General features: G+C 40.9%; 1 protein-coding gene across 3 annotated transcripts in view; it reads left to right on the top strand.

The window, feature by feature from the left end:
* Positions 1-1,162: 1,162 nt before the first annotated feature.
* The window catches only part of LOC128357803 (cyclin-dependent kinase 17-like), a 36,623-nt gene continuing 19,406 nt past the window's right edge, over positions 1,163-18,379 (top strand). For 2 of the 3 annotated variants that reach the window (XM_053318181.1, XM_053318183.1), the window contains exons 1-3: positions 1,163-1,448; positions 6,946-7,106; positions 9,673-9,837. In XM_053318181.1, the coding sequence (XP_053174156.1) occupies positions 6,977-7,106; positions 9,673-9,837 (295 nt within the window). In that variant the 5' untranslated portion in view covers positions 1,163-1,448; positions 6,946-6,976. The remainder of the gene's footprint in view (positions 1,449-6,945; positions 7,107-9,672; positions 9,838-18,379) is intronic. The other variant, XM_053318182.1, reaches the window with a different exon arrangement.

Genomic DNA, 18,379 nt, shown 5'->3' with positions numbered 1-18,379 from the left:
TAATCTGACCTATCTGACCAGCACAGATTGGTGCCAGTAACAGAACTTAAATAAATAAGTTCTCAATTACATTTTTAGTCTCTTGTGTGTATGAGTGATTTTTTGCCAAATGAGAGTCAACAAAGGCGGCTGTAATTGGGTTTGCCCTTGCTTACTAATGGAAATGATGACATCAATTTCATTTGTGAATGAAAAAAAATAAATGAACACAACACACACACACAAAAAAATCATTGAGCTGTGTTTTCACTGTTTCTGTAAAATGTTGCTTCCCCCCAATACACACAGCTGAAAAAGAACAAAAAAAACAAAACAACTAGCCCATGGTTGAACTTACTGCTGATCCCTGTGTTGAACACAGGCCTACAAGCATTTGTTGATTCCTATAATACACATGATGTTGCATTATAATACAGGTTTTCACAGTCAGAAATCCAGTGAATGAATTTGGCTTATGAATGAAAACATGCTGATGTTGCTCAACTGAACCACATGGTGGCGATGAAGACCAATAGACAAGCATAACTCCTCATCAAACTGTGTTTGCTGTGTCATCTGTGAATCAGGATGGAGCCGGGTGATCCCTATAACAGAGTGGCTAGTTTCTCTGTTATTTTATTCAAAGGACACGATATAAGCGCAATTACCATCCAGGTAGCCATCTAATCAAAACAACACGTATCTAGCCCGTTTAAACTGAATGTCATCCAGGTGAGCCAGCACATCTTGCCACTCTGTGTGTTGAGTACAAGCTTTTAAAGCACAAAAATGTATCCCAACGGAAGCAAGCGAAACTTGGCAACTATAGTCTACTATTGATGTCACTCATGCTGATGCAACTAAGCCGTGGTGGATCAGTCTATCGAATTTCCATTTCTCATCCCATGTATTATTCAGAAGGATTTTTCTTAGGTGCATATTTAGATGGGAATGGAGCTTGGATAATGAAGGCTAATTTCCCCGATGACACTGCCCCCCTAAATTAATCTATCTGACCCCCCTCTTTTCTTTTCTTTTCTTTTCTTTTTTTTACACAGGGAGAGGAGAGGGGGTAGGGGTTACAGAGAGTCTGATACACACTCACATATGCACACACACACCCCTTGCGGTGTTTTCCGGGATCACGCCACTGCCTCCACAGGGACCCACACAGTAGCAGCGATATGGCTGATCATCACGGGACGGGACGGTGCTGTTTGTGAGCGAAAGTAAGGCCAAATAATGCGTTATCACAGGTCAACAATGCACTTACTCAGGCGACGGGACACTGCGACAAACTGTCTGACACTGGGATAAAGATTTATCCGGCAAGTGAAAGGCTATCTGGTGTGTTTTACGGCAAAGTAGTTGGAGGGGAACTTGTCGCAGTGGATTGATCCCAGCGTGCTGCTGCCTGGATTACCATACACAAGTGGAACAATAGTCTCCTGCAGCAGAAACACTATCAGGTTGGTGGCAGCAGTATTCGTTCAGTCCATCTATCAGTCCACGTTTTCATGCTGTAATGACACAGTTGGGGCAGCAAACAGCAACTACGGTTACCCTCTCACCTGGCATTGCAGGTGGAGTTATTTTTCCACTCGTTAAAATAATCAAAACGTAGCCTATTTGCTGTTTTGGCAGGGTTATAATGCGTAAGAGTGCGTCAGTATGGATATAATGTGAATACATGGGTGTAAATGTCCTTGTAAAAATAATAATAATAACAGTAGAGAAAATTAAAGTGAAACCACATCAGGTAAAAAGGGATACGATGTCGTGTGAGTGTATGTGAAATGTTTGAATGTTTTGGGTGTCCTAACGCATGGATATCTACATGGGTGACGTCGGGATAGTTGATAGCAGTCCTATCTATGGAGTTCCTGGGTCGGCCGGGTTGCTGTGTAACTTTTCACTGCCCTGCCTGACTCACTCTCCTCCTCCCGGACACTTGCGTCAGGAAAACACGGGGAGAGAGGAACTGACCGAAAACATAAAAGGCCTGGAAGGTAGAGGAATCTCTGCCAGCCAGGCCCGACGTACTGCCGCGTGTTTGGTATGCGTCCCGTGATGTTTATCGTGAGGCTACCCGCCGCCCATCTCCCTACTCTGAGTTTCATGCGATATTGTCTTCGCTCGTCCGCAAATCTGACAGTCAGGGTCCTGCGGTCCTGCAGTGTTGTCGTTCACCTCGTGGGCGTTCGCGGATGGCAAGCCAATCCATATATACTAAAACAAACATATGCCGGACAACTAATACCCGTAGCAGAAGCATGTTCCCTGGACGCTGCATTTCTCAGCAGAGTGATGGGAGTATCATTTAGCAGCTAAATCAAAAGGTCCATCCTCAATGTGGGGTTTCCAGATTTGAAATCATGCGCATCCGTTAGTGCTTTTGCCCTTGCGATGCACCCCGATTGAAAAAAAATCTCTTAAAATCCCCACGCCAACTCTGAAGGCAACTCTGTTATTACTGTTTATATAATAATAATTGGATTTGTCTTGTAAGGGGCTGTCTTGTTTAGCAGTCTTTCAGCAAACATCCTAACCTTTGCATTCTTATTATATGTGTGTTTTTTGCTAAGAGGGGATTCCTGCATCATCTTAATTTCATAAAGTTATAGTGTCCTGAAACTAGGACCTGTGCAGCTATATTAAGCTGTATCTTCTGATTTCAATGTCACCCAGTTGTACACTCTTCTGAGGTCAAGTAATGAAGTTTAAAGTCCAGGAAAGTGCCACAAAATCTATACAGGACTGTCCGTATAATGATGTATAATGCTAACATATAATGAGGTTTTCACTGGCCAGTTATATTTATTATTGTGAATCAATGCTCATATTATGTTATCATCATACTAAATTCTATTTCTCATTTTAACTATTCAAATGAATGTTTCTGCTTACATTTAGCATATACTAATTGGAAAAATATTCTTATTGACATTGTAATATTGATTTCAGCCACGTTGCTTAGCCCTAAATGCAGTAATAGGACTCCTTCTGCACTTTGTTTGACCGCCTTGTGATCCAGATCTGCCAACAGTCATAGACACTCTATTCTTCTTCCTCCTCTGGTGGTGGAAAATGACATCTCTGATCTTTTTTTGCAGTCTGTGATTTGTTTTGAGTCTTGTGCTTCCGCTCATTTATCCACCTTTTTTCCATAATTCTTTCTCTCCAACTAACTCTGAAGATTTGGGTTAAGTGACGGAAGAGATGCTGAGGAGGAGCCATTGGGATTATATAGAGAATGGACTACTTTTTGGGTTATCTGTTAGTTTGCCTGTGTGTATGTGGGGATGAATGTGTGTAGGATTCTGTAGTTGGGCAGATTTGTGCATTACTCATGCATCCTCAGGCCGCTGCGCCAAGCAGTGTTCAGAGTGGCTCTGAGTGCCCATTCCATTCTGCCACATTGTATGTGTGTGCATGCATGCGTATGATTCATGTGCCACCAAATTGAAGAAGAATGCTTGTTTGTTTGTGACGTGAGGGAAATAACGACTGGAGCAGGAGATAACACACTATCTAGCTGAAACTAAATAGAATATTAGCCACACATGCTGAAAGAGTTGTCCCTTCTTGATAAAATTATTTTGAGTGTGTATGTGTTGGCCCATGAGTGTGTCAAGTATGCAGCACGCTAATGTGTGTGTATGGCATGTGGATACTGCAGGCTCAGGTCCTCAGGTTCATTCACTCCTAAAGAGGAATCATTGGCAGAGGACTCTCAGAGCCAGGCTGGCAGGGATCGCTCACTGCAGCATTGTCTGGCATCCCAAGCACCAGAGGGCTAGAAGTTTTTATGGCTGACACAGGCATGTGTGTAAGAGTGTGTGTGTGTGCTTATAAAGAAGGGGAGATGTGAATTCTCAGCTTTTTTTTTGCCTCTTTCTGTCTCCTTTCTTCTTCTCCTCAACCTCAGAGACAGCGGTTCCAGTCTGGGCCTGTAACCTAGCAACCCAAATGGTGTGTGTCTTGAATAAATCAGACTGTGTTCCATGCTCTGTCCTCCTCGGGGGTGTGTCAGTTCACCTCACCTCCACGCCACCACATCCATGCAACCACACACACACACACACACATACATACACACACATGCACACAGATTTGGAAACACATGTGCACATGCTCACGGACCATTAAGAGACACATAAATAATATGGTACAAAGTTGGATAAGGTTTTATTTCTTTACTCCTTTGCGTCACTTAATCTACCAACCTTTGCTCACTTTAGTTTGTTTTATGGCACAGTCCATCTTGTACTGATTGTGAATTAATCAATAATATACTGCATTGCTTTTACAATTAAAGCACCAGAAGGTGTTCTGCCTTTAAATGTCTTGGGTAGTGAGATCAGCCTCCGTCATCTGGAGTGCGTCCCTCTGTTTAGTAGGAGTTATGTATCACAGCCGTGGTTTGCCGGGTGTCTGGTGAGTGTGGCCTGCACATGCTGCAGCCTGGAGCCACATGTCTCTTCCCACTCACTGATGTGCCTCTGCCAAGCTCTTCACACTGCCACGTCCATCGGCACCAGACAAGAGTCAACATCCAACCTACATTCATTACACTTCATTCTTTCTGAAACTTTTTTTATTACAAGTTGACCAATGCTGATACACTTGAAATGTCTTACATTACTTAGAAGTGTAAAAGTGTCCTACTGAATGCAATATGGTGTAGTTTATTTAAACAAAGCTATTATTGTAGCAAATAAACAAACGGCTATATTGGAGTAAAATAGGTAATAGTAGTGGTAGGGGATAGATTGTAATTTAAAGCAACTTAAGTGCAATCACTGGGCACAAATATTTGTGTTTGTGCATAACATGCAATGACAGATGGATAGAAGAAGATATATTCAATGCACAGCGAGTATCAACATCAAAAATATTGGCCGGTCATTTTAGAAAATGGTTTTAAAAAGTAGATAGGAGAAGTGTGCAAACTTTGTAGAAACTAAGTTGTTTCCATAAAATGTATGTTGTTTGTTTATTTTGTGTAATTTTTTACAAGACAGACTACACATTATGTAGTTAAATAAAATTGGAATTTTCAGCTATGAAATATAGAGCGATACCCTGATGTGTTTCCCTCTTAGAGCTGCCATGTAATGAGATTCTGTCTGCATTACTGTTCGTGCTAATTCAACTGATAAGATGAAGACTGTGAAATTAGTCATTACTGTGTGTGTGTGTGTGGTGTGTGTGTGTGTGTGTGTGTGTGTGTGTGTGTGTGTGTGTGTGCCCTAGAAAGTGTGTGTTTTAATGATAACATTGATATGTATTTATCTGGTTAATAAGTTGTGCATTATATTATCAGCTACTAGCCCATAATGTGAGTCATTTATTCCTGAAAATTTGTGGATGACGGCGGGGTTGCATGAGGAGAACCCAATCTCCTTGTCCGAACAGGCTTTCCTCTCTAGCAAAGTCTGGAAACATATGCAAATGAGGGGGGAGGGAGATTGGTTCCATACTGATAATCCATGGGTGACAGATGATATGAAATGAATGTGAGTTGCTCTCCTCTTGCTCCTTTGTTCCCTTCCTCAACTTTTTCCCCCCAATCTCAGACAAACTCCTCCGCCTGAAGTGCAGACCACGTCCAACTGTGCTCATGTAAATTGGCCGAGGCAACATTGTTAGCAATGCATCCTCGCCTAAGCGCATCTACTAGTGGAAAAAAAGACAGTCGTCCTGATTGAGGATTGCTGGGTTTGAATTCCCTCAGAGCACTGGGTGTCTCTAATAGGCCTGAAAGACTGAGAGCCTGAAAGGATGAATGGCTTTTGTTGAAGCCTCCAAGGTTGGACACAAAGAGAAAGGCTGTGGGTGCCATGTGTGTGTGTGTGTGTGTATGTGTGCACTTGTGCATGTCAGCTCCCAGGCTCTTATGGGTTAGATAGAAGGAGCAGGAAGTAGAGGGGAGACAGAAATACTCTGCCATAGCTGCCTCTACCTCCAGGCCAGTAAGGCAGAGCGAAGAGGAACACGATGCAGAAAATGACTTCAACACACACAAATACACACATGGAAACACAGTTGTACTGTACATACACACTCAAACCGGATTTTAAATGTCTGCTGAAGGGCACTTTAAACAATATATAACTTTGAAAGCTCACTGATGGTAAAGCACAATACACATATACTGTAGGCGGGTCACCAGTGAATATAGAGAGCACTTTTCTGTCAGGAAAATAAACAATACGTGTACTTTTAGCTCCATTTATTTTAAGGATGGGTGCTTCTTTTTCCTGTAGCCACATATACTCTGACACTTTCCATCAGAGTTGTGTAGTGCCCAAATAGAAACTCTAGCTTAGGTTGGACTACTCATATTGATAGGTTTGTTGTGTAGATTCAGCTATAGATGGTGTGTATGTAGAGTGTGAAGACCCTCTTGTGCCATGTGATAATTTGCCATTTTTAATTTTAATACTGTAGATGTGTGCTAAAATTTGAATACCATAACTTGATTGTAGTTAGTTAATGTAAAAGCCAGTGAACTTTGTGTCAATCACAGCTCATCTGGGAGAACTGGTGTTGTCTGAAACCTCTGGGGAGCTGCATAGTCAGCCTTTTACATGTTTTTTTTGTACATTTTTGTTTGTTGCTCTCTTTCTCTCTCTTTCTATCTGTCTCTCTGGGTCTGTCTCTCTCTCTCATTCTGTGTCTTTTATTCTGCAATGTTTGCACTTGGGATACATAACAATGAGAACACACGCCGTGTGAGCAAACACAATCATGGGGAGCCCAAAGAACTGTAGAAAATGCGCCGAGGCTGCACTGCAGTAGTTTCACTGTACAATGAAGATTAATGGGGCGGTGTGGATATAGCTGTTGATGGTTATAATGAGAACAATGGGCATGATTATGATGATGGGGATGCAGGTGGTGGTGATGATTCTAATGATGATGATGATGTTGGTTGTCTCTCTTTTCTCCACCCCCCCTCAGGCCCGTGGGCCCTGGTGTTGCGGTTGAGAAGATGGACAGGATGAAGATAATCAAGCGGAGGCTGTCCATGTCTCTACGCAGCGCTCGGCCCGTTGACGACTCCCTGTCTGAGCTGGCAGAACAGATGGCTTTGGATGAGCCATCCGCAGCCAGGGACAATGGTGAGAAATGTGAACAATTGCATTTACACCCACTCACACACAGGTATATAGCACCTCAGCAGATGCCACCACACAATCATAAAATACATGAAAGAGGACTTAAAACTTTGCAGCTCACACTCAAACTTGAAAAAACAAGTTAATTACGTGCATGTGTGTGTGTATAATACATCCTGTGCATTAATCAACATACTGTATGTAAGAACAGTATCTTGATTTATAACAGAAAAGCTTTTAAAAAAGGCAGCCAGGCAGTGTGTGTTGTCATTATGATGAAGAATAATTGTGTCCCCTCCATACCCATCTCTTGGGAGTCACAAGGTGAGTTTGACACCAACATCTGTTATGGCTTGTATCTTACCACACAGTAGCAGGCAAAACATGGTATTAAAGAGCAGTTTCTCATGTGCTTTAGTAGTTCAAGACCTTTTCAACAAACGAAGAAGCACAAAGTGGTATAGTGGTATGCAAATGAGGGTGTAGGTGGAGTCAAAATGGAGGTGGTTACAGATCATCGCAGGAGATACAGTAAGGTTATGTAAAATTATGGCAGCATATATTTCAAAGTCTTCTATTATTGCGTGTCTTCCATTTACATCTAACTGCCCCCTGATATAATGTATAATGCTCTCATATATGTGCCAGTGTTCTTCATCTCATCGTCAGCCTCATTATCAGCCTCATCATCGTCATTTCACTGTTGACTTTACTTAATCTAGGTAATCATCAAGTTTTGTATTGTGGATTCAGACTGTTTTGTGTGTATAGATGAGCAAAAGAGAGTTCTTCTTTTAGGTCCTAGAGGAAAGTGCAAAAAGCAACGTCATTCTCAGAAACTCTGGGTGCCATCTGCTGGGCAGTGGACAAGAGTGCAGGTCCCACTTTGTTAAAATCAAAGACCTTACGTGAGACAAACACTTTGTGTGTGTGTGTGTGTGTGTGCATGTTCAGTCTGTTTATGTCCTATTCTTGTTTGAGACAGAAACCAGCTCACAACACAAAGCAGGGGGGTGGTGAGGGGGGGGGGGGGGGGGGGGCTCTGTTTCAGTAGATGCTTTTGTCTCAGAGAAAGTGAGAAAACAAGAATAGTCTCAGTGTTCAAATATAGCTGTGCCATGTTTTAGGCTAGAGACGCTGCTTGCCTTGCAGTTTGGATACAGGGAGTGTTAAATGTTTGTTGTTTGTTGTTTGCTGTTATTCCTGCAACATCATCCATACCCCTCCTCCCTGGGCTCTCTCCTCTTCCTCCTGTTTTTAACATCTCTCTCTTTTGTCTTTAATAGCTCAAGCTATGTCAGTTCATTGCCACAAAGTGCAAGGAGTATGAGGGATAGAGAGAGAGAGAGAGAGAGGGAGCTGGATGGAGGAAGTGATGTAGAGGATGAGGAGAGGAGACATTAAACTTTAACCAATGCTCTATATCTTTTACTTACCATCTACTCTTGCCCTTTTCCCATGCTGTATCACCCTCCCAACCCCCGCATCTCACTATATCTTAGTCAGACTGTGCAAAAGAGCCGTAAAAATACTCCTCACATTTTTCAGAGTGCTAATTAGTGGCAACATGGAAGCTGGTGCTGACCTGATCTGTTCTTGGAGGACTGGGCTATTGAAGGAGGGACTGAAAGGGAATCATGTGATGATTTCTGGGCAATGCTAAACCCCAATGTGCGGGGATCACAGTGGAATTTACTGTGCAATGTGGAGGAAATTGGGGATTATTTGAAAGATAGGTGATGTGGCATGTGGGCTTGCACATACTGGAAAAGGGATTCATTAATACTAATGAATGTGAAAGAAGGGTGATGATGCGTGCATGCCGACAAGGTGTTTCACACACTCATTTGTGAGGGATTTGGTTAAGATGCTATGTTTTGACAGTCAGGGAGATTTTGTTTATCTATAAGATTAACTTGACATCACCCACAGACTTTAATTTTCTACTAGCACTAAATATTATTGAGTATTCTGGCCTTTCCATCAATGATTCAGTTCTTTCCTCTGCGGCCTGTTTTCTGCAGTCCGTCTGCTAATTTTTCACGAGTGATTTTCCTTTTTTTTACTCTCTATCAGTCGGTGGCTCATATTTTCCGTTGCTTATCCTTTTCTCACAGACTTTCCATGGTTATTACTGTATGCCCTTCTAACACGAGTACTACATTTGCATTCCCACCCTTTTATCTTTCACAAATACATATTGTACTGTTCCTACATGTTCTGCTACCTCTCTGTGTCTGGTCTCTGTGTGACCTTGTGTCGTCTCTTTTCCTCTTTTCCTCTTTCTCTTTTTCTCCTTTTCCCTCCTACAATTTTTGTCATCTGTCTGTCTCTGTTTTGCTGCTTCTGTTCCCTCTCTGCTTTTCCTCAATTCTTCATCTTTCTCTTTCTCTCTTTTTCTTTTATTCTTGTCTTTTTCTGGCTGTGAACTCCTTTTTTTCTTCTTTTCTGTCTACCTGCTATCCCTCTGAGGTTTCTCTTCTCCTTCACGCCTTCTTTTGCACTCTCTTTCTTCCTCCCTTCGTTTTCTTCCTCTCCCTGGCTTCCTTTCTGCAATCATGTGTCTCAGAGCCCATGGTGGTGTGTGCCGTCCACCCTCCCGCCTCCCACAGTGCTCCCTCCTTCCTGCGTCAATATGCCGGTCATCTGGGCCGCACTGCCCTGCGCAGAGAGCCGGGTGGGGGGCTGGAAAGAGACAGAGCCTACCTGAGCCTGCACAGGACTGGATCTCTGGGTACACACACCCACACGCATGCACATACACTTTGACAGAGGGTTGCATGCACATAGAAAAACATATAGCTAAATATACTAACTAAACTGGTTCATTCCAAAGTGAGACATATAATTAAATCAAAGCATGAAGCACATTTCACGCCAGCAGTCAGTAAGGGAGTCACAAACCAGTGATTAAAAGTTGGTTCATTTTGTTTTTTTTATTTTTGGAAAAGCCTTGTGTGTCTGAAAGGAAAACAAACAAATCTAAGTAAATTTACCAGGCACTATTAAGCAAAATCTTTAGGTATTTCCATTTTACTCTGATTTGTACTACTACTTCACTACATGTCAGTTACTTTGAAGATCAAGGTTTTCCATAAAAATGTATGATCAGTTTATTAAATATATTGTGTTTTTATACAATATATTTACAACTGCATATTAAGTGCTCTGCTTTACTTTAACCAGCTACAGCATATAAATCTGTATGTGCAGTAATATATATTGAATAATAATCCAATAATACAATGTATAATCATACTCTCTCTGACAGGAGCCATTCCTCTGCCTGTTGATACTCTAAGTACAGTCAGGTAGTTAGTTAGTTTAATAGTTAGTTAGTGCATCCGGTAAATTTCGACTTATAAGTCACCAAAATACTGTTGTAGTGGTGAAACATTTGTCCAACATTCGCAAGAAAACAACTTCTTACATAACATTGCAAGCAAAGGACTTTGTCTTCTGCACCATACTTTACAAAGAAAATCTGCCACATAAGAGTTTCCCTTCCTGAGGGACACCCAGGGACTCTCACAGCTCAAATTTCTTATAATCATTCATCCATAAAAAACTCCAGAAGATTAAGGACATTTTACTAAATAGTGTGGCCCTTAAATTATTGTATTATAGGTGAAAACATGTAAAAATCTTGTCTTCAGTCTTACCTTAATCACATAGCAAATAAAGTCTTAAGTGAAGGCAGTAGACCTACCTGTTTCTGTAGCTCATGGTAATGTAGCTGAACATAACTGCACACACAAATATTTGATTTAGTTGTTTTTCATCATCATCGTCTTATTTTAGGTTTATACACTTTGCTACTAGTACTTCTATACTTCAACCTTGGTAAAATACTTTTACTTGTAGGGGTGTATTTTTAGCTTGAGGTATTGCTACTTTTACCAACTTTTACCTAATACACACCTCACATAGACGGCCAACCCAGGATCATTCCCATCATGTCTTTGTTGTAACATTTTCCGTGTGTCAGTAGTTCAGTAAACAAAACTCTTCTTTTTGTACTTGCATGCATGAAGGGTAAGTTGTATGTCTGTTTAGCTGTGTGTTCCTGCAGTATTTCACCACAGCAGAATGTCAAGCTTGAGCGATGCTGCCACCTGTGGGTGGAAAACATATACACACACACACACAAACACACTGATGTCATTCAGATATCAATTTTGCTCACAACAGGAGGAAGTGTGTGTTTTTGTTTGTGTGTGTGTGTGTGTGTATGTGTGTGTGTATGAAACTGTATTTACTAACACAACTTGGCCATCCAACATTTACTACGAATGAGAAGGATAAAACTCTAATGACCTTAATCCAACATACGCAAACACACACATACAGACACACACACACACGCGCGTGCACACACACACATGCACATGCTCACAACACCCACAATCACTTTTTCCTTCTGTCTGTCTGCATTATGTAATGGAACGTGTGGTCCGTAGCTTTTGGATCTCAGTAATCTCATGTCCCACTGTGGCAGAACAGCTTATATCAGGAGCAGTGGTACGGGATGAGGAAGGGAAAGTCAAGGATGGAGAGAAAAAGAGAGAAAGAGAGGACCCGAAGACTTGTATGTTGAAGACTTGAAATGAAATGGAGCTTAAAAAATGGCAGAGAGATTGATTTACATGGGACTGAGCGACAGAGAGGGAAAAATGAAAAGTATAGATGAAAGGAAGAAGTGACAGACAGAGTGCTAGGAGAGTGTTAGTTCCACAGTGGCTCCTTCAGGAATCATATTAGCTTTGTGCTATGTGTCCCCTGAGTCCGCGCCTGAGTGAACTGCAGATAGACCACAACGAGACTCCTTGAATCTATTGAACTCTTGCTGACAAGAGAACTATTCTTGCACCAGGAGCTTACAATTTATTGTTTTCCTGCAAGCTCAGAGTATGATAAGAACAGCTTGATTAATCCTACAGTATAATTACTTATATTTCAAATATATCTGACTTTCTACCAAATCAATATTTTTTTCTATACCTTATCAATTGAATTTCAAGTCAATTTTATTTATATAATCACAAGTTTTGACAAGGTTTTTCTACAAATCCTGTTGCAGCTGTTACAGAATGTTGCCCGACATCTGCAGCTATACTATTGATACAGCAGTAGCAGGACTCAGCACTTGGTAATAGGGATGGAGTTAATGTGGGGTATATTAAACATTACAAATGTTATAATGCAAGACCAGAGCTGTAGGAATGACAAGGACAACACACATGAATAACAGTGAAAATGAACATCACTAAAGCACGTTCACACACATCAATAAAGTTGGTAACATTTGAAGTAATTTTTCTAATGTATTGTGTGTGGATAGTATGGGAATGTGGAGAACAGAGCCAGACCAACACTATATTTTTGTGGCTTATACTGATATCAATATCTAAGAGTTACGCAAATCTGATAATGATAAACATTTGATAAGGATCTGTGCAATTTATGACCAAGGTATGAACTCAGTAACACATTTCCCGGTTGAAAGATAAACTGTCAGTTCCTTTCCAGTAGACAACCTATGTGGTGGATACACTTCTTTTAAATGATCTTACACATATTCTGGGTATTTTCACACTCCCATTTATATTAGCTGACATACAGTATGAGCCGATACTCATATCAGAAATATGCCAGTATTTGCAGATATATCTGCTGGCTCATTTATCAATCTAACTTGAGAAACACCAGTAGCATGTAGAAATCAGTGAGAGCATCGGTCTGTCGGTCTGGCAGAGTTACTTCATTCTGTGAAATTCACTGCTGCCTCTGAGCTCATAAAAGCCTTAAAAAGGACACAGCTCAGACTCTACTGTAGAATAAATGCTTTTCTATTATTACCACCCTGATAAGGTGTAGTTTGAAATTTTAAGTGGTACTCTGTGTGTGTGTGTGTGTGTGTTTGTGTGTGTGTGTGTGTGTGTTTCCCACTGGTCTCGCTGACTCACTGTGTGCCATTCAGCAGTCAGAGCACGTCGCACCCTTTAATAGAGCAACACGATGATGCAATCTCTCTTGCTTGCTGCACTAAAGAGATTACCTAGCCGTTCTCTCTCTCTCTCTCTCTCTTTTCTCTGTCTTTTGCTCACTTGCTCTACCAATCCATAGGAGTTTTCAATTAAATACACTTCATCTATGTAAGTGCACCTGACTGCAGAGTTATATGTGCATGTTAGAGGTGTTTGGCCAGTAGCCAGACGCAGAGAGCTTTTACAGTTTTGTGATTCATCTGTTGCGAACTGGGCCAACACCCACTTGCACCACACTGTACTTACAGTGCGGGAATATGAATGCTGCACTTTTCTTCTTTGCTTTTCACCATCACCTCATCTTTTTCTCTCTATGTAGTTACACTGTTGAGGATTCATCGGCCCTCCTCACTGTTTTACTGAGAGAGGACTATGCGGTAGCGGCCCACTTTTCTCAAAACCTATCGCAGGCTGCTATTTCTGATACCGTCACAGATGTCTTCTCTCGTTCTTTTCCTCCTTCTGTCTCCCGTCTTTTCCCCTCTGCATACATCAAACACTATATTTAACCTCCAGATAAAACCATAATGAGGTAAAAACTGTGGACTCTTAATGCAGTTGGTCTTGTAAGCTTTTTTTGTGTTAAGACTGCTCGCTTGAGGCTAAGGGAAGATGTTGCTAAAGAGTGCTGGTGATTTTTCCCGAGCTATATAGGAAAGGGAGGAGGGGTTGAGACGTTGGGGGACCAGCACATACGGAGCTGGTAGCTTACAGTAGGCACTCCTGTCCCAGTAATTGAATAATAAGATTCCTCAGATGCAGATAAAAGGTTTAGAGGTAATTACTGCAGTCTAAATTTGCCCTCCCTCCAGCCCTGTGAGTGTGTTTCTCTCTTTTTGTGTGTTCCTCAGGGATGTTATATGCACTCTGATGTTTTATTATCTCACTAGTCTAGAGGCAGACTGTGGTATTTATGGTAAAGAAAATATTTTTCTGATTTGAAGCTCAAATGTAGTCAAGCAAAATTGTGACAGTGAAGATGCTGAAGATTAAAATTAACAGTGGGTGAAACCTTGAACAGAGTGAAAAGATGTGTGGAGGTGGCTACAGGGCAAGAGAGGAATCTTTGATGTATACAGGCACACTTGAATATAAAGAAGCAGGAAGACAGTGATGATAAAGGGCTGAGTGGCGAGCTTTTGTCCTTGACTTTTTAAACAGCCTAAAGCTCAAAGATGCAGCACTTTGCATCAATATATGTCAGTCAGTGCACTGTAAATCGCCATTAGTCTTTACTGGAATCTAATTGAAAGTAGACAGTTAATGAGGCCCAAAGAAGACAGTCATTAGTACTTTTCAAAAAGGTTTTGGTCGAAAGCAAACACTGCCAACCTATAGCTCTTCTAAATATTTATTTTGATACTCGTTCCACACCTAGCTAGATTAAAAAGATGAACACTATGCCAGTGTTACCACATGTTTACTTATCAGAGCTAATGATTATGTCACATACTGGCTGCATTCACTCAAGTACTGTACTGTGCAATTCTATGGCACTTGTAAATTATTTGAATATGTCCCTCTTTTTGCAACTTTCCACTTCCAGTCCAATGCATTTCAGAGGGAAATATTGTACTTTCCACTGCGCTGCATTTATTTGATAGCTTTAGTTACTTTTCAGATGAAGATTTGACTCAATGGGAAATATGGACAATAATGACAATAATAGATATTACAGCTTTTAAAATGCAGCACATTGTTGAAATGATGAAACGGTGAAAGCAGTGTGTAGTTGGAGTCACATTTCAGATGTCTATGAGTTGTTAACTTCTCAATGATTTAATTTCAGTAAATGTTCAAAAGATATTTGTTTCACCAAAAGTCCAAAAACTGAAAACAGATTTGTGTAACAGAACTTAGTATTTTCTTCTTTCCTCTCCCATCAATCACCCCATGACCTCTCAAATTCTTCTGGTGACCCTTTGGAGGGGCCTGACCCCTAGGTTGGGAGCCACGGGACTAAACGATCTAACTGTTTATAAAGTAGTTCAAACTTGCTCCACCTCCAGTAGCTACAACAGTAACATGCTGCTCTAACGCTGATGTTACAGTATTAATAATCTAATGATGTCATATATAATAATATATCTATATGTCAGAGGGACCAAGCACACTACTTTTACTGCAATATAACCAAATTGCTACTAATACTTAAGTAAATGTACTTGTAATGGAGTATTTTCACATTGATGTATTACTACTTTTAATTCAGTGAAAGGTCTGAGTACTTCCTCTCACCACTGCTTCTATAATTAAGTGTATCATTCATTATTGACATGTTGGGTGTGCATGATTGCCTTTTGTTAGTTAAGACAACCTGATTATTGACAAGAAGGGAGAGGTGACATTTTATCTTGCCTTAGTCAAACCCATCTGATGAAGAAGTTTTTTTTAAGTGTTAATACTTGAGAATGTTATGAGGAAAGGTGGCATTTGATAGTTTTATCTTGCTGACATTTTGTTTGCAGCCATTCAGCATAATCATGTTCTATAAGCACTTCTTCATATGTAAATTATTTATATGTAAATGGCTTGGACACAAATGGCTTGGAGGGAAATATGAATGCAAACAGCCAACACACTATAGTAGCGGTGGCATGTTTCACAAAATGACACTATCACAATGATTATCTCTCTCTAAAATATGCTACATTGTGCTTTATCTTTTTTCTTTAAGCAAGATACTCCCATCAGTCAAGCTTTCTCAAAAAACACTTGCACTTTAAAGATCCCCTGAAATAGGCACTTGAAATACCTGGAAATTGTTATTTTACTTCACTAGCATTGAAGTCCTATCATCATATTCAGTCCTGCATTCAGAAGTATATGTATGTGTCTGTCTGTCTACCTGTCTATCTGTCTATCTATCCGTCTATCTATCTATCTATCTGTCTATCTGTCTATCTATCTATCTGTCTGTGTGTGTATTAATAGTATGCACACATATTATGTTTTATCTGATGTTTCTTTTATTATTATTGTTCTTAGTTGTTTTTAACCCCGTTCAGCACTTTGGTCAACTGTGGTTGTTTTAAATGTGCTACATAAATACATTTGACAGTGACATTGAAGAATTGGCTAGGATAATGTAGTCACTGTAATATGATTAGATTATTAGATAATTAGCCTATTGATGCATTGACATGTAAGCAGTAATTTCATGTTGTATGTAGTAGGTTGAGGTGGAGCTAATTAGAGATACAGCAATACCAATACTGATATCAGATGGGCTGATCTGGTAGTGGATGCCATTATTTTAGTATAACAATTCATGAAATTTGCAACTATGTACTTATTTATTGGTTGCAATTTTCTTTACAGTGTTAGAAAACCAATGATAAAGTCAAGCCTGATTTTGTCTTACACATAAAAGAATGATGCCAGTCTCTTCCACACAGTAAGGTGCACAGCTTGTTAATTAGACACTGATATTGGGTTGGTACTCAGTATCAGACGATACCCAAAACCCAGGTATGGGGACTGTAAAAGTCATATGGGTAGGGAGCTATTTTTACATGCCACATATACTGTTGGTGGTTTTATCAACAACAAGGCATCATATTTTCTAAAGTGGTTGTGTGTTTTGTAGAAAAAGTAAAATGTTAAATAAATGAAGTAAAAAAGTACAACCTTTCCCTCTGAAATGAAGTGGAGTGAAAGTATAAAACAGTAAAATCTAGAAACACTCAAGTGAAGTACAAGTATCCCAAATCTATATTTAAGTACAGTACTTGGGTGAATGTACTAAGTTACTTTCTACCAAAGACTATTTCTCAGAAAATGGTACGTGTTTCATGTTGTCTGAACTAATAGGTGTAACAACTGGAAAACGCCCAACCTAAGTCCAACCTATGATGTCATCTCAGCATATTCAACTGTCCCCTCTTCCCGCTTGCCCTGCTCATCCTATCAAATCGATTCTAGCTGTAACTAACAACCCATTGTGTTACTCATAAGATTGATCCCTCAGTGTCATCTTGCAACAGGAAATAGACCACATTAAGGAAGTATTGGGACCTTTAAGCATGTAGGTCACGCTGTAGAAAACAAGCTGTTGATGCACACAGCTGTTCTACATTCTTGAGGATTAACACCTTTTTTATCCTTGTTTGAGACTTGTATCAGGAATATGTTTGTTCATAATCTGTATGCTCTGCAGAGGTATCCGATAGAACCATTTATGTGTGCAGTGGCATGTATAAGGGAGAAAGTGTGTGTGTGTGTGTGTGTGTGTGTGTGTGTGTGTATGAGCATGAGTTTAGCATGACTAATGGCCTGTGCTTCGGGACCATGGGGAAGGGCGGAGAGAGAAAGAGGAGGGTGGAGAGAATGTAAGACCGGGGAAGATGGGAGCTAGGATGCCAGAGGTGTCACTCAAAAGCCTCAGGGTTTCAATTTCTGCTCTAAGAAGTGATAAGGATGAGGAGGCAGAGGATGGAGAGGAGGAAAGGAGTGAGAGAGAGAGAGAGAGGGAGAGAGAAGAGGAATGCTAGTGATAGAGACAGAGTGCAGGGAAGAGGCTGATCAGGCAGAAAATGTTGTCATCGGCTTCTGAATAGAAAGAGTGTATATTCAACACTATCTCTGGACCAAGACCAAGATAGGAAGAGTGAGGGAGGGAGACACAGAGATAGAGACAGGAGGAGGGAGAGCGAGAGAGAGAGAGAGAGTGAGAGATTGGTATCACATGAGAGGGAGGAGAGTAATAGCAAGGTGAAGGGAGGGAGCTAGAGGACTAACAACACTGAAAGCACTGATAGGGGCGCCAGAGGCAAGAAGGGAGCAATCGAGAGAGGGGAGTGGAAAGAGGGAGACTGCCAGTACAACAGCCTGAATAGAGTGGCGTGCTGAATAGCAGAGGAGGAACAAGGAGGACAAGGCAAAATGATCTGACAGGAGAGGCAGAAAAACATCAGGAAAAAGACACTGGACTGTAAATGAAAAAGCAACAAGGGAGAGAGCTTAAAAAGGGAAGAGCTGGGAGCCAAACGAGGTCAGATAGTTGAACACCAGACAGCTCAAAGTGGGTTTTTTTCACCCTTGGAGGAGCCGTAAGTTTGGGTCCATGCATGCGTTTGAATGATATAGACGGAGACAGAACACCTGTTATTATGAAATGACAGGGTGTAACAGTTTTCAGCTTGCGTGTGTTCGACTGTCTCTGCAGCATTTTATATACCTGCTCGCTGTGTGACCTTCCTTAGTCAGCAAGCTCAGTGCGACTGCAGA

This window comes from Scomber japonicus, chromosome 4 (genome assembly GCF_027409825.1).
Source record: "Scomber japonicus isolate fScoJap1 chromosome 4, fScoJap1.pri, whole genome shotgun sequence".
Classification (NCBI taxonomy): domain Eukaryota; kingdom Metazoa; phylum Chordata; class Actinopteri; order Scombriformes; family Scombridae; genus Scomber; species Scomber japonicus.
Note: the sequence above shows the minus strand (reverse complement) of the source record. Positions and strands in the feature narration are given on the sequence as shown.